This window comes from Opisthorchis viverrini (genome assembly GCF_000715545.1).
Source record: "Opisthorchis viverrini unplaced genomic scaffold opera_v5_118, whole genome shotgun sequence".
Lineage (NCBI taxonomy): Eukaryota > Metazoa > Platyhelminthes > Trematoda > Opisthorchiida > Opisthorchiidae > Opisthorchis > Opisthorchis viverrini.
In genome coordinates this window covers 772246-795431 of record NW_008751774.1, presented here as the reverse complement: position 1 = coordinate 795431, position 23186 = coordinate 772246, and the positions used below count along the sequence as shown (strand labels likewise).

Sequence of the window (23186 nt, the reverse complement as noted above, 5' to 3'; positions counted from 1 at the left end):
CATCATCATCATCATCATCATCATCATCAACCATATCAGGATAGTGCAGTGCCTTTAACCACAGCATCATTTCCACCATATTTCAGTGAATCTACTCGTCCCCGTCGGGCTTCTTAAAAAACTGAGGCTTTTAATGCCATCCAAGTTGCTTCAGTGCTCATTGCGCATTCACTTGCATAAAGTAACAAAAGTGATACCAGAATGAATGTTGTACTGATTCAATCAATTGGAAAATGTTTGGGACCGATTGGGAAGTCATCGTTTCAGAGGAGTTTGGTAAACAAATAAATCCATCGATTGTTTACCAAACTCCTCTGAAACGATGACTTCCCAATCGGTCCCAAACATTTTCCAATTGATTGAATCAGTACAACATTCATTCTGGTATCACTTTTGTTACTTTATGCAAGTGAATGCGCAATGAGCACTGAAGCAACTTGGATGGCATTAAAAGCCTCAGTTTTTTAAGAAGCCCGACGGGGACGAGTAGATTCACTGAAATATGGTGGAAATGATGCTGTGGTTAAAGGCACTGCACTATCTGATATGGTTTGATGATGATGATGATGATGATGATGGTGATGATGATGATGATGGTGGTGATGATGATGATGGTGATGATGATGATGATGGTGGTGATGATGATGATGGTGATGATGATGATGATGGTGGTGATGATGATGATGGTGATGATGATGATGATGGTGGTGATGATGATGATGGTGATGATGATGATGATGGTGGTGATGATGATGATGGTGATGATGATGATGATGGTGGTGATGATGATGATGGTGATGATGATGATGATGGTGGTGATGATGATGATGGTGATGATCAAACAACTCAGTTTTACTCCGTGTTTGAGTCAGGTATGATGTTTACATTTCTAACGTCTTGACAATCGCACTACTCCATACGGCCTGTCTTTATCGTCTACAAAGCGAACGCAACCTTGGAGACGAGAACTAGTTTTTCCGCCTTGTTGACCTATAAACTTGGGCCTGCTATCCCCTGGGCACTTAGTTCAGTTCCCGATCGCTCAATCCGCATGTCGTATTTTCTCACAAGTGCGCGCCTGCACACACATACACCTGTGTTTGGCACGCGCACCAGTGCATGTGAAAACACTGACGTCGACCTCACCAGTGATTTTCACGTATGTGACAAGCTCGGCAAAACAAGCCGACCCAACTGAGTCAGGCGATCAGGACGGGTAGTGCATTTCCTCGCCTGAGTCAATGGTACAGACAGACTGGTTGGGCTGGTACCAGTGGAATTTTTACCAGGGGGCCAGCGCGCCAGGACAAGTGTATGTGGTGAAACCGACGCAAGACGACCGAAGACCAGTGTTCATCAGTGGCCGTCCTGCCCAGGCGAGACGCAGCAGCGAACTGTCAGCTTTGCCTGTGGTACCGAAAGAAGGAAAACTTTCCTTTAAAACTGCAAACGCCTGCCAGCAGCATGAGTCAAACAACCTATTCGGTTGCAGGAGGCAGTTATTGGTTGATCCGCAGCACACTTCATTTCAATCTCTCCCAGAAAACTTCAGATGCATTTTCCCAACTTCGAAGAACAATTCATAATTGTTGCAAGAAAGAGCCAATTTCAACATCTGTTCAATTAGTAATTTATTTCACTGAATTATTTCAACGCAAACTTCTGGATGAGAAAAAATGTGAAGATTCTGTTTTCGGTCCCTGTACAGGATTTTCTAGTGCCATTTGACTGAGGATATGGCCCAAAACAAGACATGAAGCTTCTATTGACCGTCCATGGTCACCACAGCAAGGATTTGCATTTTTGAAGTGTCAGCACTTTCGCCTGTTGTTGTTTGACAAGTCCTGGTGATGGAGAAGCAAAGTGAAGGTGCCAAAATGGGAGAAAATACCTTAAGGTTACACACAACTCAGTAGTTAGCCGAAAAATCTTCGATTGCCCACGACCCGTTTCGCCCTTCTTGAAGCTCATCAGGTAGGTGTAGTCAACCTTATGTTCCCCTTGAACCCAAATCTGAATCTTGAAACGGGTTGGCGAAACACATTCATTTGAAATGGATCATCATAAACGAGAGCTTCAGCTAGACTCGGTTGAGCCCCCTGGAAAAAAACAAATTCGTGAGTAAATAAGAGTAGTTGTCGAAATAACTTGAGCCGTTCTCACTGGATGGGAGGAATAGACAGGGGGCCTAACTAAAACTTTCAAGATTATCAGTGGTCCCACGAAAATGAGCTTTGCAGCATGTTTGTCTTTGAAAAATAACACAGTGACGAACATAAATGTTTTCGGGATCTCGTCATGGGACTATTCAAGCAATGTTTGTCTTTCGCAGACAAGCCAAACTCAGAGGATATAAGGGGACACTCACTGAAGTCAGGCGAACAGCGAGCGTTCTTTCCGTTGCAGGTCGTCGCTCACAAAATCAGGATAAATCAGCACTAAAGTCCAGTTGGCGAAGCGAGTTAACCGCCCCTAGTTGGGGGTCCACTTGGACTTGTGCAGAAGACGGTTGGGAAAATACCCCTCAATCATATCGTTTGTTCGCTTGTCGGAATCACCGCGCGCTCCTGATCGCCTTACTCAGTTGCACCAATGTGCTGTCTACTCTTGCTTCTCACAGATAAACCGGTCGATTGTTTCCCATGCACTTATACGTGTGCCAAACACAGGTGTGCGCGTGCGTACACTCGTGCGGTGTGCAGCGCGCGTATTGGATGGCCGCGAACTGAGCCATGTGCTCGGGTGGCAAAGATGGGACGGAAATAGCGGGCCAGACAATGTAGAAACCACAGCATGGTAAATATGGCTGCAGCAAACAGCAGACAGTTACCACGTAACTGGAGCAGTCCTGGGTAGAGTAGATCAGGTGGGCTTAATTATGTAGGTCTGTCTTGACAAGAAAGGAAAAAACTATGCCTACTGAAAGGCGCAATGAACACCAAAAGTGTGGGGACAGAGGATTTCATCAATCGGGTGTGACAACAGCAGACTAAACGGTATGATCAAGCGGCCTGTCGTGGCGATACGATTTTTTTTACTTTTACACTCTTTCGGTTGTAAGTCTGACATATCTCTATAGTTTATGATTTGATGGTTCTTTATTTTATTCTTCAGCGCGAGCTGTGTGGTTAGGGAATACCATGCTAAACGAGGCATCAGTGCCACTTTACTACTGATCCCTCATGCATGCACAATTGAAGCTGTGGGGCGATTGTAGCCGAATCCCGCCTAAGACTGTTGTCACACGCAAACGAATTGAAACCGGCTGTCTTCGTAGCGTGTTGCCATTTTTTCTGTTCTAGGCTGGACCGATTAGCCCCCAAACTGACTGAAAGTGTTCAACACACATTCTCTGAAAGCATAGTTAGCGCGCAAAAGAAACACAACCTATACGCAATCAGTGATGACTCATGTCGACTGATTCAAACCTAAAATCAATCGAACCAACACTCAGCTGTTCAGCAGTGGGCGAATTCAGAATCTCCATTCCGCCCTAAACCTCTAAAGCCTCCTTGGGGCGGTGTTCCCTCCTTGTTGAGAGCAACTGTTCTAACTAGATTTCCAAATCACAGACTTAAACTACAAAAAAAGACAGAGTGCAGTTAGCCATTGCTGGAAATGTATGTATCATGCCGTGAGTTTCTGACAAGTTTCATCGTGTTCATTGTTTATTCTCCTCTTCTGAGGCATACATCAGAAGGTAGAATCAAACAAAAGTTCAAAACTGGATCAAGATATATGCACCACATTGATCCGAGTTCATCCGAAGACAAAGTAACGCACGGCAAGACAATAAGTCACACTACTCGTGTGTGCTTCACATACGTTCGCTAGTTCACCCTCTGGTCAGACCTGTTCTGGTTTTCACATCTAATGTAACACGTGATTTATGGATCATCCCATAAGATGTAACATTTGTATTGATTTGAAGCCTTCTAGGTACGTCACGATAGAGCGAAACTATGCACATTGTGGTGCGTATGCCTGGGTTCACACCCGCACTGCTGGCAGTCTCACACCAGCTGTTCCAAAAAAGGGATATATACTATCTGCCAAAACGAAAAAAGGCAACCTCATCGATTTCATTCGACATGCACTGTGGAATGGAACATGCATTGAAATAATAACCTGGAATAATTTCAAATTCTAGGTGCAGTGTATATACCCTGGAAACTTATTGGGAGACGCCCCTCACCGTGGGAAACCGCCGGTTCGTCATTGACCATTCATTAAGCTGACCACCATCCAGCTTTATCGTAATGATAATCACAAAATCATATGAAAAGTATTCACTACCAGGCAGAAATATTAAGCTAGATCCAAGAGAACTACGCAGAAGTTCATCATTTCATTGTATTTTGTTGTCCGGCAAAACTGTTTTCAATTGCTTCACATATAGTTTGAGGCTCAGTAAATACGGTGTGCCGGCTTCCTGCAGACGCCATCCATGTTGCTTCTTCCGTTTTTTATTATTATTGTTGTTTTTAACAACAATAATAATAATAAAAACGATAATGGTGACGGTGAGGAGGAATGTGACATTTCATTGGTGGCAATTATGACGCAATCAAACTAGTCACTCTTGGAACGATAGAGGCTCTAACTGGACGTGGCTACCTAAAAGAGGAGTTATGAGTAGTGTACCAGTAGTATGTTGTGCATGAAACTTTCCGAAGGGTTTCCTGACATCTTCGACCACTAATATTCTCGGGAAAGTGTTTGGGGATGCCTGGCAAGATCATCTGCATACAAGACCACGATTATACAGGCTATGTGCTTCTCACGCAACTAAGAAAAAAGTAAATTTGTATCTTCTGTCAGGAGACACTAACTACTCCACATTGATTTGTTTGCTGAGGCTCTGAGCAGAGCTCAACTAACTCGGCAATACTACTAACAAGTCAAGGATCCGAGTTGCTCCACGAAGTCGTCATACGTGGCTTTGTTTTTGAATCTACTAAAAGTTTTAAACCCAGTGGAAAATTTTCTATCAGATCAAAAACACGTGTTACTGGACAGTATTATCCCAAAACTGTACCACTTTGCCAAAATGTGTGGGATGTCAATGGCGCTGGTGTCTGCTCCGTTGGGTGTGTGCATCAATAGCGTGACGTCACGGCAGTAGAACGAAACTGGCCCATAAAGCCGTCGCGTGTGAGACACGTGGACAATCACGCCCAGATGTTGGTTGGTCCTGATCAAAGTGAGGCTATGTGAATTCAGAAAGCTGCGAAGTTTCAAAAGTCGAAAAAGTGAATTGCCGAATATGAGGTGAATAGCACAAAGAACTGAACCAACGGACCGGGGCCGGATGAATGCAGTTGAATAAACTTGGGAATGCTCATCTTTCAAACTGGTTTACTCTGTTCATATGTCTTGAACATCGGTACATTTAAACTGGTTTACTCTGTTCATGTCTTGAACATTCGGTACATTTGCACCTTCTGTTGTAGTGATCCCCTCCAAATCAGTTGTCTTGTATAACTGCTGTTTTCATGTCTACTTTCAGGGTTGGAAATCTGAATTTCAACCTTCGCTCGCCTAGGTTTGCTGCGACTAACGTTCGTAGTAAAGTCTGTTGCATGGTCAGTATGTGACCATAACTTAATTTATTCCTCACCATCATCTGCGAATTTGCACGTTGTTACTCCGTGACCTCTCCGCATTCTCACCGAGTCGTTAATACAGAGCATTGGAGAGATCCGAATGTCAACAAACTTGCTACTAAAATCGAAATTGACCGGAAGTCTGGTGGGGTTAGAGGCAGTGCACTGATAGCGTTTGGTGAACCCTGGGGGCTTTTCCAACGTGACTCAGTCAATGCTTCGTCGTTCAAGGTCTTTAAGTATGACCTTTGAGCTTTTGTGATGTCACGGTACAGCCAACGTTCCCTAAATAGTGTCCGATTCTTTGACGGTGAACTGCGTGCAGCCCAAATGTTTATCAAAAAAAGGCTGTTATGAGGCTGTCCCAGGAAAATACTCTCCTTTTGCTGATCACGTAACGACTGTTTCAACAAGGGGCTATGGCGCTTTCATGCTGTTGCTCCTAGCCTACTCCACGTTCTGATCACGTAACGACTGTTTCAACAAGGGGCTATGGCGCTTTCATGCTGTTGCTCCTAGCCTACCGGACTCCACGTTCGTCCAATCGTGGGGCTTGTGCTTGGAACGTCTGTTTGGTTGGCTAACTGTCCTTACATCCGGCATTTCTGATGGTTGCTTGAACTAACCTCATCTGGAAAATGCTTTCCTAGCACACCATTCAAACCTAATTCGGCAAAAGTGAGAGTATATGCTCAACTGCTCCCGAGATAAGAAAAAGAAGATTACTATTAAGCTATTTCGTAGATATTGAGATTAGAAAGAATGAACGAAGATGCACCTGGGGACAGGCTCGAATACACGATCTACCGAAGTGATGCGCCACCGACCGGGTTACCTAGGGCATTCGCTCTCCATCACACTAATTCTCCATTTCCCTGGCCGCTAGCTCTCCGTGGTATGCGTACCTGGACTTCGTACCTCTCAATCGACTAAATCCCTTTCTAACTGCTAACAATTTACTTTAACGTCTTTTGGGTATCTGGATGATATCAACGTACGGGTCGCTGTAAAAACCGCGCAGAGAGTTCGCTAATGGCAGAGGAGTAGCGAATTAGAAATGAACTTCAGTTGCATTAAATCGAAAGGGGGCGGCTAGGTCCAATTTATTGCCGTCCCACAAAATGGAACGAACGATCGAACCAATCGATCTCGTTTGTTTGACCCGACATGAATTAAGAGTTTACTGGAGCCGCCAAGCTCTAACACTCCACCTCCAAACCCAATCTGGCATCCGCCGAAGTAACTGCCTTCTTTTTTTACCTCATTGCTGTGACAAATCAAACAGCTGTGCAGTCGAAACAACGAGCATATGAGAGGAATGTCAGCTGAGACCGAACGAAGTCATTGGAACTGCAAAGTGCTGAGTTATAGGTGATTACGTCCAGCCGACTCAGTCACCAGAAAGCCCGGAATCAATGTGTGTAGGTTACAAACAAAGACAGTGCACAGCAATAGTTCTTGTGGATGAATGTGACACAGTTAACGGTGCTCCTTTCAGATCACTAATCGTAGCCGCGGAAGTCACACACTCAGCTTCCATGTTACTCATGAAATTGTTGGAGATGTTGGGTCGTTGTCGGGTTCCTCATTGAAAGTACGGACAAGTACAAGATCACAAAGCTGTCGATTGAATTTCAGTGAGTAGTTGTTTAACGGGCGTCACACACCCAGATGTTTGAACAGAAGCTAGACAATCGAGCTTAGGGACTGGAATCGGCAGGCCACATAGGACGGATCGAATGTTTGACTCCAAAACGGATTCAACAAACAGTGGTGTTACTCTTTAGGTTCATTAGTCTTCTCAAGTATCTGAATTTATTATCCCGGGGAGGAGAAGACAGTAGGCACACAAGAAGGACGAGAAAATCACCCAACATTCTCAGAGAAGTCGATGGCAATCACAAATTCGATTTGGGCTCTCATATGCCATCCCGAATCTTACGTTTGGATGTGTCTTATCAGTATACCCATCACCCGAAGATGTGAAAACGCACCGCTTTTATGGGGCGTCCTGGGAGTAGTTTATGGGCCGTTAGGAAATAAAAGTACTGACCATGGAGAGCAGTCCACATCGTCCAAAGAGGTCAACCCTGTCGGCGCGGGGACATTTAGAGCAGTGTGTTCACAACAATCTCCTAGTAATGAGAACGAGAAGACTTTCCAAGTGACTGCGAAGAGATAGCAGCCATTGTCTATCAACGTGTACTGAAGAGTTTCCAGGTATGTAAATAAATTAGGTTTCTTAAATTATGCTCGTGAAGCTGACGATGCTGTCCATATTCAAAACGGTTAGTTAGGAGAAGATGCGCTCGCTGCGGGTTGCAAAAGTGCTATAATTCCGTTGAACAGAAGTGCAGCTTCGCTTCCACGACAATCTTGGTTATCGTACGTCATCAGTTTTTGGTAACGCGGTGCCAGGTAGACTTGGTCATCCTATGCCGTCATTGGTGGTGCAAGAGTTTGCCAAATATGTTTGTGCAACGTGAGACAGCCTTGGATCAATATATAACAGTGTCCCTGAAAATATCGCGCAAAGCCTTTGTCCTTTCGCTCTCACTTGTTTACAATAAAGTTTTGATCCTTGTCGGCGCGTCTTTGTCCGATATTAAGGCACTAGACCGGAGACGGAAGTCATATATGACAATTTGCATACCACATTTGTTTTAACGGGAGATCGAAGTGAATCCCAACTGAATCTCTCGTTCATCATACTATTCAACTAAATTTCCGCCCCGAGTTTCATTTGGTACGATACTTGTTGTGGCACTTTTGATCCTTGTCGGCGCGTCTTTGTCCGATATTAAGGCACTAGACCGGAGACGGAAGTCATATATGACAATTTGCATACCACATTTGTTTTAACGGGAGATCGAAGTGAATCCCAACTGAATCTCTCGTTCATCATACTATTCAACTAAATTTCCGCCCCGAGTTTCATTTGGTACGATACTTGAGATATTGTGGCACTTTTTTTGAAGGTTACTCAGCAACCTTGTGAGTAGTAACATCCAAGAGCTTCTTTCACACTCATTGTAATACGCGCTTCGGATAGATTATGACTTTGGTTGTTGATCAGCCGAGCTACCAACATTTCAACGGATTATGACTTTATCGACTTCTTTTTTTCGACACCCACAAATGAATCGACCAACAGCCTAACTAACAGGCTGAGCATCAGTGACGCGCATCACATCACTTCACTACAAAGCCATGCAGCGCTGAGGTTGACCAGGTCGGTTCAATTTTCGGATACTCATTGAGTACACTGGGTTCAACAGCTACATTGGCCATGCACCTCATGCAATCTTCAAGAGGATAACTGCTGAAACGAGATTAAAGGGCACATCTAGAGTGAACCACTAGCCTCATTTACCAACCAGATACTCTGCCGACTCAGCTTCAAGGGCTTTTGCTCCGTCACATTCGTGTACTGAGAATTCACACGTGATTCGCCCATGCATCCGGACTTTTCATTTCAGGGTCTTTCTAGCTCCACTCCACTTTATAACGATTTAAGTAAAATCCAACCACATCGCTGTTCAGCCGCTCGTGGCCAACCACCGACCTGAGGGTCTCGGGTTCGAAACTCCCTGGGGTTTCGTGAAATTCGTACTGATGGCGACTCCTACTAAGGATAAAACAACTGTACAGTGCTTCTAGGCTCTTTAACCTAGATCACCTTCAATGACAAGACGGAATCTAAAATGAAAGTGACCAAATTTTCTCACCGTACCATCAATTTAGGCGAAAGCCTTTTAGACATCTGTGTGAAATCCGTGTCTGGTTCATTGTGGAATTCACGCACAAACCAAATGATGGTGCTGACAGATACCACGCAACAGACAATGGTAAGGTGAATTGTTTGTGCGAATTTCACTTGCACAAGATTGAAGGACAAAAAGCGCCCTTGGTAGCTAGTTTGTTGGTATATGGAGAAATAAATTTTACGAACATTCACCTATCCAAACATGCGACTAGACACTGCAGTTTTTGTCGGGTGTTCGGGAATACCTGCTGAATCACGAGTTCTACAGTCACGTTTTTCACACGATGTGAACAGAATTTGGAGTGAGCAGTTTCACCCTCCTTGTAGTGTTCACCCTTCGAGGTCATATCACTCTCGTTGGTGAGGTCATATTAAGAGTGCACTTACGGTTATTGCAGTGCATTAAGACAAACTCAAATCTGAAATAAGTGGTACTGAGTTTATGGGGAGGGAATGAGTGAATACCCATCAACCTATCTTGCTACCTTTCGCTAGGAAAGAAACTCATTCAGTGTCAATGCTTTCGAAGAATAGCTTAGTTGTTCGTTTCGGTCCAGTTACAGGCCAAAGGAGGCATTACCCCAGATACTGCTCAAATGAATCGCATTGTTACACAATCCTCTCTGCGCCCTTATTTCTCTACGCAAGCTCTAGTTCATTGAACTGGTGACTACACCAAACTAGTTACCGGAGTGGATACAGCTGTCGTCAGCACCGGTGATCTCGGTCCATGCTGTTCCAGCACGGTTTCCTTGTGTAAAAAGAGTAGTTGTATAAAAGCTGCGAAATGATGGTTCAGTTTCAGATCAGTTACAGTTCAGTTTTAGCACCTATTTGTCGCTGAATAGTTTTTCGTTGTCACTGTTTAAGCGGTTCCAGAAGTAACATGATATGCAGTGCACACACCTGCTAGTATCGGTTATCTACTGCTCCAGATAGCCAATCATTCTTTAAGTTTCCGGTTGACGTCAAACGTCTTCTGTCGTTCCTGTCTAGGACAGAATAAGGATGAAATCTAGTCTCAAAACTTTGGCATGATTAAAATTCGCAACATCGATGTTCCTTGTCGTTTGCTTGCATTCGCTGATGCACAAAAAACTCAGTCTTATTCGCACATCGATCGACTTTACTCACTTACGATGGATTGATATGATTGGTCCACACTATCCGCCCAACCTTACCACGACACCGCAGATAGTAGTAACGAACCAAAGCGCACGATTAGTGTAGGTGATGTTTCTTCGTGAAACAAGATTTATAATGTTCTTCTATAAGTGTTTTCAGTGCCACAAGTAAACTTTCAATCAGTCCGTACCAGCCCATTTAAACGAAGCCCGTGATCAAACTCAGCGGTACACATATCGATCTATTTTTCAAACTCTGGCACTCCGTGAAAAGAAGCACTGTGACACAGTAACGATTCCGATTAGATCGCAGTCAGTAAGGAAGGGGAAGAAGACTAGAGAACAAATGGCACTGGTTGTTCACTATCTGCTTGCCTGTGACTGGTCTTCAGCTTCCCGCCACCGAAACAGGACCGAAGAATCGGAAAGGGCGCGCGACTTGTCCAAATGTGGGTGCGTTTCTGTCTGAGTCCTTATTACTGGACAGGCACTTCAAACGGGGGTGATCATAATGACGGAAGTGGACAATGAATATACAACTGTTATGTAGGCGTAGATAAAATCTCTATCGATCTATCTGCCACGCTATTCTTCCTGATAAGGAAACGTAAGCTTAACATATCATGGACTGAAGTTTTTAGAAGACTTGGATGGACTAGTTCCCAGGGTATGTGACACACTTGCGGCCTCCATTAACCAAATCTATGTAGACTTGTTGTGGAGATGTGTGGTGACTATCTGCCTCAAACGTTTCATTCTCCTTTTCGGTTTCGCGTTGTTTGATGCATACTGACCGGTGTCAATAGCCCGACAACAATGTCTTTTCGTACTAGTTTTTACCAGGTCTGGTAAAACAAGTTTAGGAACTAGATAGTTCTACGGCTAAAGAGTCTAAAGGCCGTTTATTTTACGACGACAAGTTTAATTTTTGTTTCTGCTGGCACCGTTAGACAAATCTGACACTACCGCTTCACAACCACAGTCTCAGCGTAGACGCATAAATCATTAAAACCGGCACCACGATATTCATTGTGGTCTACCCGAGCAAGCTCGGAATTCGCGTCTGTATTCGACAGAACTTCCTCCCTGGTGGCCAGATAGACATGATTAATTGGTTATTGATTCCAAACGAAACAAGCGATTTTTCATAATTCAGTCACTGTTGACCAAGAAGCGGTGTTCATGACCATGTAACGTAGAGCACGTGGAAAATTTATTTCGCTATTCCTGGTGAGGTAGTTTTAATGCAAATGACGCAGTGACAGAACCAAAAACGATAACGGGATAGGGTAAGCTGTACTCACAGAGCATTATCTCTAGTTTAATCTTTCAGACTGATGACTTCTCAACTTCAATTAACTTGGCAGCCTCTTGGCTCGAATTTTTAATTTTAATTTATTCTGGTTCGCCAAATATTCCTAGTTGAAAGTGCACTGCGAATTTAAACGAGCTGTTCCTTCATATTTTAAAGGCAGGGAAAATCGATAGAAAGGTCCTGGGGAGAATAAGGAAAATTATGCGACTTTGGGGATAACATACTGAGTTGGAAATCCACCTAACTGGACATATTTTCTCGCCGTCGCCGTGTTCGAACGGACAATGATTAATTCTGTACCCAACTGATTCATTCTGAACGTTAACAGGAGCACGGTGTTGTAGTTTTTGGTCAGGTCCAAAGTAGTGTTAAACGTCTTAGTTTATTGCAAAATGTCCCAACATAGCCTAAGTATAAATGAGACAGTTTTTCGAAAGAATCTCACTCTGGTCAAACCATATGTACCATTTCAGTCTACTGTCAGTCACACACCCCACGATAGAACCGCGAATCCCACAAGCATTTCCAAGGATCGCCTGGGCCTAAAACAGGCTAAGCGTAGGTGTGGAGCTTTCATGCACAAAACACGGAGGCAAAAGGATGAAGACGTGAACGCACGTCGGGCAAAAGTGAGAGCTGTTATGCACAATAGGGTGAGGAGAGACCAACCAATCACAGCATTGTGATCTTGTGCGCGCTGTGATTCAGCCATAGTTGATTAGCCATGAGAAAGTGATATATTGATTGGTCGCACGAGGTGTAGCGCGATTAGGTTATCATACGGACAACAGTGAACTACGGACGGAAGAACGGATGCACGAGAAGTGGGCTGATTCCGCGTGATCTGTGCTCCGGAGCGGATTCTACTATACTGGCTACTGGTGTAACTGTGGATACTACTGATGAGGCATGCGAGTAGCGTCTTCTCGTAAATCCACTTTACGTTTCTTGAAAAGTGAGATCTGTTACGGAATTTGTGGAGTCGCTTTGTAGCATTTACCTGCATTTGAGTAACGGTCAATGAATATCCAGGAAAGTTGAGGAGGACGCGTTCAAGGAGAAGATAGATATTCGATTCTGTAAACAAGATGCATATGAGTGCTTTGCCTCCCTGTCCAGTAGTCTGTAACTGTTCATTTGGTGTTTCCCTAACAAACAGCTCCACAGCGAAGGCCTTTTTCCTTTCACTGGTACTCTGCTTGTTGTATGCACACTAAGGAGGCACCAGGGGACAGCAATTCTCCGAAGGTAGGTGTTCACGACAGTTCTGTGGATAGAAAACAAAAAGAAAGCTTATGAGTTGAGACCCAGTAAGTAAGGTTGTACACGATACTTGCACACAAATCAACCAAAATGACAGGCACTGTATACTACACGCCTGGATGATCTTAACTTTATCCGAGCTACAGCACGGTAAACACTAGTTTGAGTTGAAAGAATTCTCGGTTCTATGGAGTGTACTAGATCAGTCTAGTTGGCTTGCCCTTTCACCATTTTTGTTAGAGTCAATTGTTTAGACGCCCAGTCCCCTAATCCTTCATGCGATGAAATCAGCAAGCACTTCCACACTTTCAGCATACCATGACCAAAGTCAGTGAAAGCGTCGGGTGTGTACTGACAGCTCCTGTCAACCACTATGACAAAAACGAGTGCATTCATGCTGATTTCATGTGGCGTTGTGTAGCTGTGCACTGTATGTTTCAATGATGGAGGGAGCAGCGTAGTTTGAAATCTCATGGGGTGCAACTTGAGATGTCTCTTGACAGAGTATGGGTGAAATCGAAGAAACGGAGACATCACAGCAGGGTGAGCCATAATCAGAGAGGATGATATATTAGCTGTGGGATAGATTTATTGCGATAAAAAAGCGATACCTCGATCTCCACTGGCGACACAATAGCCGACACCGAGAGGATGAACATGCTACGGCTTTGTTTGAGAAATCTAGAAGCGTTGCTGCCTTGATGCAGCCATACGGTGCCGACCTGACAGAGCTATCAGATGTTGCAGATCGATAGAAGCCCAACACCGATCAGTTGATAGATTCAATATCCAAAAGCACATTTTAACACTGTGGTAACCACTAGCTTTAAATCAGACGGGTTTTCTTGTTTTCCGAGAGTCAAATGAACTTTTTCAAATGTCCTTTTCAACTGGAGAGAACGAATAATTATAGTGTGGTGGCGAAGCCCAGGCTAGATGACCAATACTTATCTTCTTCCGCGACAATCTGAGAAAGCTCCTTAGCTCTTCCCTTACCCGGTCGATCTATATCTCGAAGGGCTAGCAACCATTTCATGAGAAGGAGACAGATACGTAGCAGCAAGAACTGCCGCACAGATGCCAGTCACAAGATAAACTGTCTAGTGGCAGAATCTGAAGACATTGCGGTGGGCAAGCCATTGGGGTTTTGAACATATAGTGAGTTTATTGGCTCTGTTCACTGGTATATGTTTGATACGCCGTGGTCGTTTCGAACGACTGAAGCCACGCCATCGTCTGGTCGCAATACAAAACCAAGTGTCCGCTATAAAAGTGACTTATCCTTAACGATTGCATACCCCATAGTTCAGTCATATCGGATTCTTCTGTTCAAGATCAGAGGAGCTATTTCACACGGCACGCGGTTTCTGGTAGTCTGTTACCTGGATGTCACGTGTTTAAAGATATATGTGGGAATCCGTGCAACCTTATTTTAACAGCATTGTCTGCAGTTTTTGGCACCTCGCATATTCATTTCAGACAGTAATTCTTCGGCCCGTTTTCTTCCTGCTGCACGATTGCCTCATTGGCGCATATTCCTTTAAAAGTTCATAGACAGTGAGGTCTGTGGGCCAGTTGTCATGGACAGGGAGGGTGTACATAAGCCCTTAGGCAAATATACTCTGAAGGCCTCCATTTCATACTGAAAACCACACGCAAACGCGATTTCTCACACTTCCACATCGGACTGGAACGTAATTAGAATGGACTTAGTAAACCAGTCTGGCTGGCAACCCTCAGTTAGTCAAACGTACATTTCGGGAATAAAGTCAAAATCCGGTAGACTGATGCAAATCTGACGGGTCAGGTGCACAGTTATTTGAGGCGACCGACAGGTCGTTTTGGGTGGTTGGAGAACGTTAGGCGTGGACATCCCTGACCGTCAGTTTCACTCAGAAAATCTCTAAAACCTTTCGGATTACCAGGATCAAATAATGTTCGAAGCTGTCGGAGGAGTAGGTTAACCATATACTTCTGACAATAACACGCTGCACTTATTGATCGGATTGATTAGTTCACTTGGGCGAGATATTGTAGGTGAATCTGAAGGGACGACGTCCGCCGAATGCTCAATTTACATGTCATCACTTTCAACATACATGAGGTGTGAAGTGCTACAAAGGTCTCGTGATGTACTACTCATAAGGTTGCTGAAAATCCGTCGACAGCCCACGACCAGTTTCGCCCTTTTTGGGCCTCATGTCGACGGATTTTCAGCAACCTTATGAGCAGTACAATACAAAGCTATACATCTATCGCGATATCTCGAATATCGTAGCGACTGAAACATGAGGCGGCCTGGTGCAGCACATTCATTTGCCTGAGAACATCACAAACGAGAGATTCAGCTGGGTTCCAAGTGAGTCTCTCGAAAAAAACAAATTAGTTTGCAAATGAGTGTATAATCGTTGTAAAGGTCCTTCACTTTGGTGAATTTCCTCCGCCTCGATCGAACTTTAAACATTCGAATTTGCTCTTAGTGACTTTTGGAAACTGTTAACTGAATTGCTGACCGATCCCTGTTTGACACCATGCGATGCATATGAATTAAACCGATGACCGAAGAGCACAGTGTTCTCAGTCGTGATTAGCACAGATTGATGGGTGATGTTCTTGATAAGAGTAGCTCATTTGGTTCAACTGAAGAATAACACGTTGGTCGTCAATGAAGCGAGGAAGTTTCGAGCTCGTAAGCAAGGAATATGCACGATTAAGCATTCTGATGGACAATATTTCAGCAACTCACCTTGAGTAGGTATCGAGAATGCTACTGGAAGGAAGAAGGCCTTTTCTGTGGAGTAAGTTATTGAAAAATGCCAACTGAACAGTTACGGACTATTGGACAGGGATGCAAAACTCTCATATGCATTTTGTTTGCGAAAACTGAACATCCATCTTCTCCTTCCTGAACTTTCCTGGGCTGTTGCTCAAATCCAAGCAAATGCTACAAAGCAACCCCACAAATTCCACAATGGATCTCACATTTCCAGAGACGCAAAGCGGATTTACGAGAAAACATACTACCCGCATGCCTCCTCCATCAGTAGTATTACCGTTACACCACTACTTTACCGCAAACTCTGTACAGTAGTGTGAAGCAAACTTGCTGATAGCAACTGCTCTAACCATAGAAGAGGCCTCACGACTTGAATTTGAATGTCCTGCATTACCGAAATAATGCGCGAACAGTATGAACCATCACTGGCTGAAGGGAGTGTACATGAAGCACACTGAACTAAGAAGAAGACCGTACATTGTGGAACTCGAAACCGAAGTGAGTGGTGTTCATTAAGGGTGGAAAGTTCAACCTAGACGGACCAGAAAGATAGCATACCAGGGGAATTCCCTCATAATAGGGATTTTATTTGTGTGGCAGATAAACCACACAAATGAGTTAAACTAGATGAATGAGTCACTGTCAACTCTTACATCACGATAATTTTCATCCTCACTTGTTTCCGTTTTTTTTCGAAAATGGGGAGCAAAAAAAGTGATGTACTCATTTGCAAACAAATTCGTTTTTTCGAGGGACTCATCTGAAACCCACCTGAATCTCTCGTTTACAGTGTTTCTAGGAGAAAAATTTCAGCAACCTCATGAGTAGTGTATTACGTTTACAAAGAACAAGTGATGTTTCAATCTGGAGTCATCACCGTCAAACTGAGACAGTCGTCATTTTTTAAAATATATAATTCTCAGGTTACCCAGCATGCAGATAATGCCTACTCCAAAATACCTACGATATTATAGATAGCCTTAGACAGGGTTGTGGACTCAAGGATGGAAGCAAAAACACTCGTCTTGGTTGTAAATGATGTTGAATAATGCATTTTCTGGGGCAAGCTGGTTTCAGCCCCTAGCTTGGACTAGCCCTGATAGTCTTTGCAGCCGTGTCTTGAGACTTCATCACACGATAAGTCGAAATTCTCCAGAAAATTTGCGATGATATGAGTTGAGGAGAGGCACAGAAGACAAATCGCCTCAATCGTCTTCAGCAGACAACAATATGGATTCAGCGGGAACATACAACGGAGGTGGAATGCATGCATAGTTAAACAGGCTGAAAAATGTGGAAAACAATGTTGACGAAACAGTCACATGAAACTCAAACAATGTACGTGAATCGTAACCGTAACGATCTGTCAGCTGTTCTGGTTAAAGTGTGGCTGGCGCTTTGTGACAATGCGTTCTGGCGGAAAGTAGTCTTGCGTCACCAACTGGAGTCCCAATCACATGTCTTCACGCTAGCAACAAGTTACCAGTAGAACACGTGAGTTCAAAATGGAAGCCTTTCAAACAGGTGAACTCATCTACGCTTCTGAGGATTGATGACGATGGTGAACCTTCGAAATTCGCCAATATTACCGATCGTTCAGCTATAGTTAGCAGTTGTGGTTGTTGGAACCTCTGTCTAATGTTCTGATTTCAGGACAAGGTGAGTGAACTCCGCGGCTGCTCGCTCGGAGGTGATTCTCTATCATAGGATCTGATGTGTTGCAGCAGTGCTGACGTTACATGAACGTATAAATCCGGTTTGTCCCTAAAGTCCCCTTCGATTTCTAGGACACGTGGTCACGGAAGTTTGTTTTGCAACGTCAATGGATTTCACTTGAACAGGAGGGGTTGCGACTGCGCTCGCACATACAAAGTACTCGATCGGGGAGAATGTTGGCGATCGGGTTGCTACCCACATCATCGTCTTACGAAAAAGGAGCCAATGCACTGCTCACATGAGCAATGCATTTACGGAGGACCAGCTAAATCCGAGGCTCTGTGTACAGCCTTGGATACGAAAATGAGGCCTAGAAACCCTGCACAAAAGGAATTAATCCGTTCTCTCTAAGCACGTTGCTTTGATTCCTTTGTTCGAATGCCAACAAACTTGGTATCTACCCTAATCGACATGGTCTTTGTAAAAAAAACTGTGGAACGACCCATCTGGCCCTAGTTGTCACAGTTACGTATTCCTACTTTTCTGTCATCTATCTGAGTCTCATAATCAGTCTTACACAGCGTTGATTTGTTTTCGTTTCGATAACTTAATTTTTACCACTAATCTTAATGTATCCAGTACGACAAATAGCCAGTGACGAGTGTTTCCCGAAATTGTGTGCATCAGCGACAACGGTTGATTTGTGTGTACAACCCTCGGGTTTCTTAATCGCGTGCACAATCATTCATTCAGAATACTGATCGTCTTGCAATCGATCAATATGTCCATCTCTCATTTCCGTACAAACAGTCACGTGTAACTGAATGGCAACGCGTACAGGGCCGCAGCACTGCGATTGGGGTTGTACTGCTGTAGTTGGTGGAATGGAATACCGTTTGATCTGGTGAACTGCGTCATCAAAAAACAAACACCATTCATAAGGTTACTGGATGCTCTTCGACAACCCAGTTACGGTTTTGCAGGTGGATGTTATCCCGAATTTCCATAAGCGTTATGTTCTGTTTGAACTCAAAGTTGTACGCAATTGGCGAAATGCTTACTCAACGGAATCATTCGTCTATGAACAAATGCTGCCTCATGCTTCACTTGGCACGGTATTCAAGGCAACCTAGTATATTTTCTTGACTACGTCTACCGGACGAGTCTCAAGAAGGGTAGAATCGGTCATGGACCACCTAAGGGGTCTCAGTAACGGTATAAGTAGTACGTTCCATCTAGACAACGTAATGCGATGCCTTCATTATTATGCCAACGGAAACGTGAGGCGGTCTTTGTGCAGCAAATTCAGCTGAAGAATATCACAAACAAGGGAGTGATCTAAACCCAATGTGCAAATAAGTGTATTTCACCGGACCAAACATTTATTGAAGCGTTTTCATTGGCACAACACTGTTTGTAGGATTGATCAAAACCATCTGAAACATTTATTGGAACGTTTAATCAGAGAAAAGATTGAATCTAGCAAGGTGACTTGGAACCCGAGGGCAGCAGGATGAAATTGTCTGCAAATCGACAGGAATTAAGCCATCCCAAGTTGCTTATTGGTCGTGTTGTTGACTGTGGCACCAACGTCTTCATCATACTCATTTTAGCCAATCGTAAGAAGTTTGGAAAGCGATTGGCTGAGTGAGACAATCACCACAAACATATGAACCGCCAGATTTGAAAAAAAATCATCGAAACCTAAGAAAACGAGGTGATGAGTTTTAAGGAAGACGGTTACCAGAACGCGGTTGCCGAATAAATGCTCTGGGTTTTGAGCCTGGTTAGTTAGTTTCATGTCTAGACGTAATACACTACTCATAGTCCAGAATCGGTTTCACCCTTCTTGGAACTCATCAGGTAGGTGCAATCTACGAGTTTCCGTCAACCTTATGTTTTACTTGAATTCGAATTGCACGAAATTAGCGAAATACACTAATTTGCCAACCAATTTGGTTTTGCGGGAGACTCAGCTGGAAACCAGCTGTTTTTAAGCGATTAGTTGTATGGATACAGTGTGGCCTAGAAACATGCTCAACGAAAACTGATCTGTCCACCACAAATTACCTAGTCACGCGCCACTAGGAATCCAAAGTAACATCATTCTGATCAAAATTTAGGTTTTCGACCGCAACCGCATCCGAACCATTCAGCTGCACTAAGAACAGTTCACTTCAAACTTGAATCATTGATCTTTCTACGTCATCTAAATGAGGAGTCCCAAGAGGGGCGGAACCGGTCGTGAGCCGTCAATAGTTTCCAGCCAACCTTGTGAGTAGCTTCCTTTATGGAAATATACTGCGATATCTCGAAAATCGTGCCAACTGAAACATGGGGCAGCCTGTGCGCAGCACATTTAGTCGTAGAATATCATAAACGAGAGATTAAGTTGAGTCTCTCGTGAAAAGCAAATTGACTTGCAAATGAGTGTATTTCTCGAAAACAATGCAATTTGGGTTCAAGTAGTTCATAAGGTTGACGGAAACTCGGGGACTGCGCCTGCTTGATGAGCCCAAAGAAGGGCGAAACCGGTCGTGGGCTGTCGAAGAGTAGTTTTCTTTATGAAAACAGCAGTTTAGTTCAAATTCACATCACTCTCGTTTGAACAGTCGTCCTCCTGTCCTGGAGCAATTATTCTAGTGAATCCTGATGAGCTCTAACAAGAGTCCAGTGTAGTCCTCCTGTCCTGGAGCAATTATTCTAGTGTATCCTGATGAGCTCTAACAAGAGTTCAGTGCAGTGGACTCGAGTTTTGCTCTTATTAGAGCTCATAAGCAGTGCATATCCAATGGCCGTGCCTGGGTGTAGATTCACCGGAATAAGTGCGCCAGGACAGAAGGACGTCTGTTAAAACGAGAGTGACGTGGATGTGAACAACACACATCCCATAAACCCCACAGCATGCAGTAACAGCAGTTCTATATGCGGAAAATGGCCCCTTAGTTAGGTCATTCAGTATGACAACCCTAGTGTTGTAACGTGGGTGGCCGTCTATTGGTTACGCCTGCACTGAACCTGCCAGACTACGCGATAAGGAGAAGACAGAGAACTCGGGACACGGTTGTATTGCCAGGACAAAACATACAGAGAGTCTGCGTAGATATATAGGATGACTAAATGGCCAAATATAGTCGTTCACTTGTTCGTTCTTTGCAGCCAATGGTGGTGTTCCGGTCGTGAACATTTTCAGGCCCACTCCACCGGTCTTATGTTGCTAAGCCGTGTTTGGTGAGCTCCGCCAACGCACCTGCCTTCCGGACATGTCGTACCGATGGTGACCTTGGGGATACGTCGCCCTCTGCACATGTACTTTATCCATGTCTGGGCGCGGCCTGGGTAACTATCAGGGCGATTCCAAATTCAGGGAAAGACAAAAATGGTCCAAAAATGTGTTAAATTCTCCTGCGTCACATAACCCTCAACTGGGAAGTAATGCAGGTTTCGAGTGTACTCCGGACGGGACTCTGACAAACTTCAGATGGGAGGAACCACGGGTCTGGCTCTCAAACATGCCCGGTCAGGTGCAGCATGTATAGTAGGCTGTAACAATTCAGAGGGATGTAGGTGACAGTTATGGCGGTCTTCGCGTGGTAACCTAGGCAATAGGCCAGATGGACTTTCGGAACAAACAAAACAATACAAAGTAAGCAGAGGACGGAAAAGGTTACCAGACTATTGAGGGGAATCAATTGAACAGATGCGGAAAACATGCCGAACAAGCGGAAGGACAAACTACAAAGGTAGGTAGGCAGACAGCAGGCACGTACCGTGCCACAAAACGTCACAGCTCCAAATTCGCGTTATATCGCGTAACGTTACCCCAGTACAGCAACCGGAAACAGAGACGGGCCAGCAGGAAATCACGCGCAGAGGAGAACGACCTTCGACACTTCTTGGGTAGAACCATCTGTCATACACGTGGCTAGATGTGTAGTCACCTGAAATCTGTCCAGGCACTACACGCTCAATTCCAGGCAAAGCCAACTTCCTTCTACAACCTATATCCAACCACAACGGTAACAAACATCAAAAGCGGTTAACAGAGAAACGTAGGGTCAGTAGCGAGGCGTGCGAGGAGTAGTATGAACCAAAAATCGGAGAGTTCTTATTGGACAGAAAGCGGTAGCAGGAACAACCGCGTTACATAAGTAACAGCGGGAATTCAGACTACTTCGCGATAGTGTCCTGATATGGTGCAAAGTTAGAACATTTTGACTTCTGTAAGGAATCTACATATACTGTTCTTCCGGGAAAATGCCGTCAAACTATAGGACCGCAGGGTAAAAAAACCTCCAATTCGGACCCTTTTCGAGCTACGTGAGTTGCACACTGTTGTAGATTATCAAAAGGAATGAATCAAACTGACACACTTGAGGATGGGCCAAAGAGAAACCGGTGACCGGACGAATGATGGGTCAGCTGGTGATCCACTAGGCAGATGAATAGCGAATCACGTATGACATTCAGTACTACAAGGTTGCTCACGACCTTTTTGGGCGAGTAGTTTATTGTCTCTGTGATATCTGCTGATTCGTCAATCTGTTGTTTCTGACTGCTGGCCCCACTCGAGTGCCTAGTGCCGGAAAAAAAGACTCACAGAAGTGAGCACAACAGCTATATTCCGAACAAGCAAGTGAGTATTGAAGGGATACTGTCTGAATTTGGACCAATGTTGATGCACGCTGTCTGGCTTTGGTACGAGGCTGTGACGTTTTGCAGTCTCCATACAATGTATTGCAATACTAGCGCATAGTACCAGCTGAAACAAGAGATGACCTGGTGCAGGTTGAAAAGAGGCATCACAAACAAGAGATTCAGTTGGAATTCGGGTGAGTCTTCCATGAAAGCCAAATTGGTATGCAGATAACCGTATTTGTCGAAAAGGATATCGTGTCATTTTCACTCCACTAGGTTTTCCATCTCAGTGTTTTGTCGCTGTGAGTATCACCGTCTTCTCAGCTGAAACTGTGGAGATTTTCTTTGTTCTCTGAAAGCAGTAGGAATTACACAGCTCACTAGTTGGCTTACTAAAACTGGAGTAAGATGTCGATCCAGTTGTGTGTGGGTTGCTGGAGCGGGTGACACTTCTCCGGACGATCGACCGACTGGTCGGTCGATCGCTGTCACATTCCAAACTGTAGTAACTATCAAACAAGTGGGCTATTTTACAACGGAATGAGCAGACGCAGACGTTATCGAGTGACAGAGTGTGACGAGGTTAGTTTTGTACACATCTGCCTGGCAGAATGCCTTCATCAGTAGACTGTCCTACTTTTTACTGTGGAATGTCAGTAGTATTTTACATGGAGGCTTCGGCTTTCCCCATGATTAACAAAGTAAATGTTATCAACTCGTACACATCACGAAAGTTAACCAATAAATACAGAACCCTTCCTTGTTCGGGCACCTCCATGGGATCCCAGAATTGACCTTCACGACAGGTTTGACAGTGCGAAATGTATTGCATTCGTCAAGTCCCAACAAATGAAGCAGATTACAAATCTGACGAAAAGTGTGTTGTTTAAAAAGGCGTACATGACACTGGGAAGAAACGAACTTCTTGTTCGAGGACATAAAGAGACCTATCAGTCGAGCTAAAAAGGACAAGTATGGAGTGTTCACTGAAAGGAAATACGAGGTTGGAAAGTGTGCTTCATGAACCGCAATCGACATTTCC

The 23186-nt window shown here is 44.3% G+C and overlaps 1 protein-coding gene across 1 annotated transcript; it reads left to right on the top strand.

Annotated features, from left to right (window-relative positions):
- Nucleotides 1-502: 502 nt before the first annotated feature.
- T265_05952 (hypothetical protein) lies at nucleotides 503-20727 on the top strand (the record flags this gene model as incomplete). The annotated part of the gene is made up of 2 exons (XM_009171099.1): nucleotides 503-872; nucleotides 20666-20727. The coding sequence occupies 2 exons, from the start codon at nucleotides 503-505 to the stop codon at nucleotides 20725-20727; spliced, it is 432 nt and encodes a 143-aa protein (XP_009169363.1).
- Between the last annotated feature and the right edge of the window lie 2459 nt (nucleotides 20728-23186).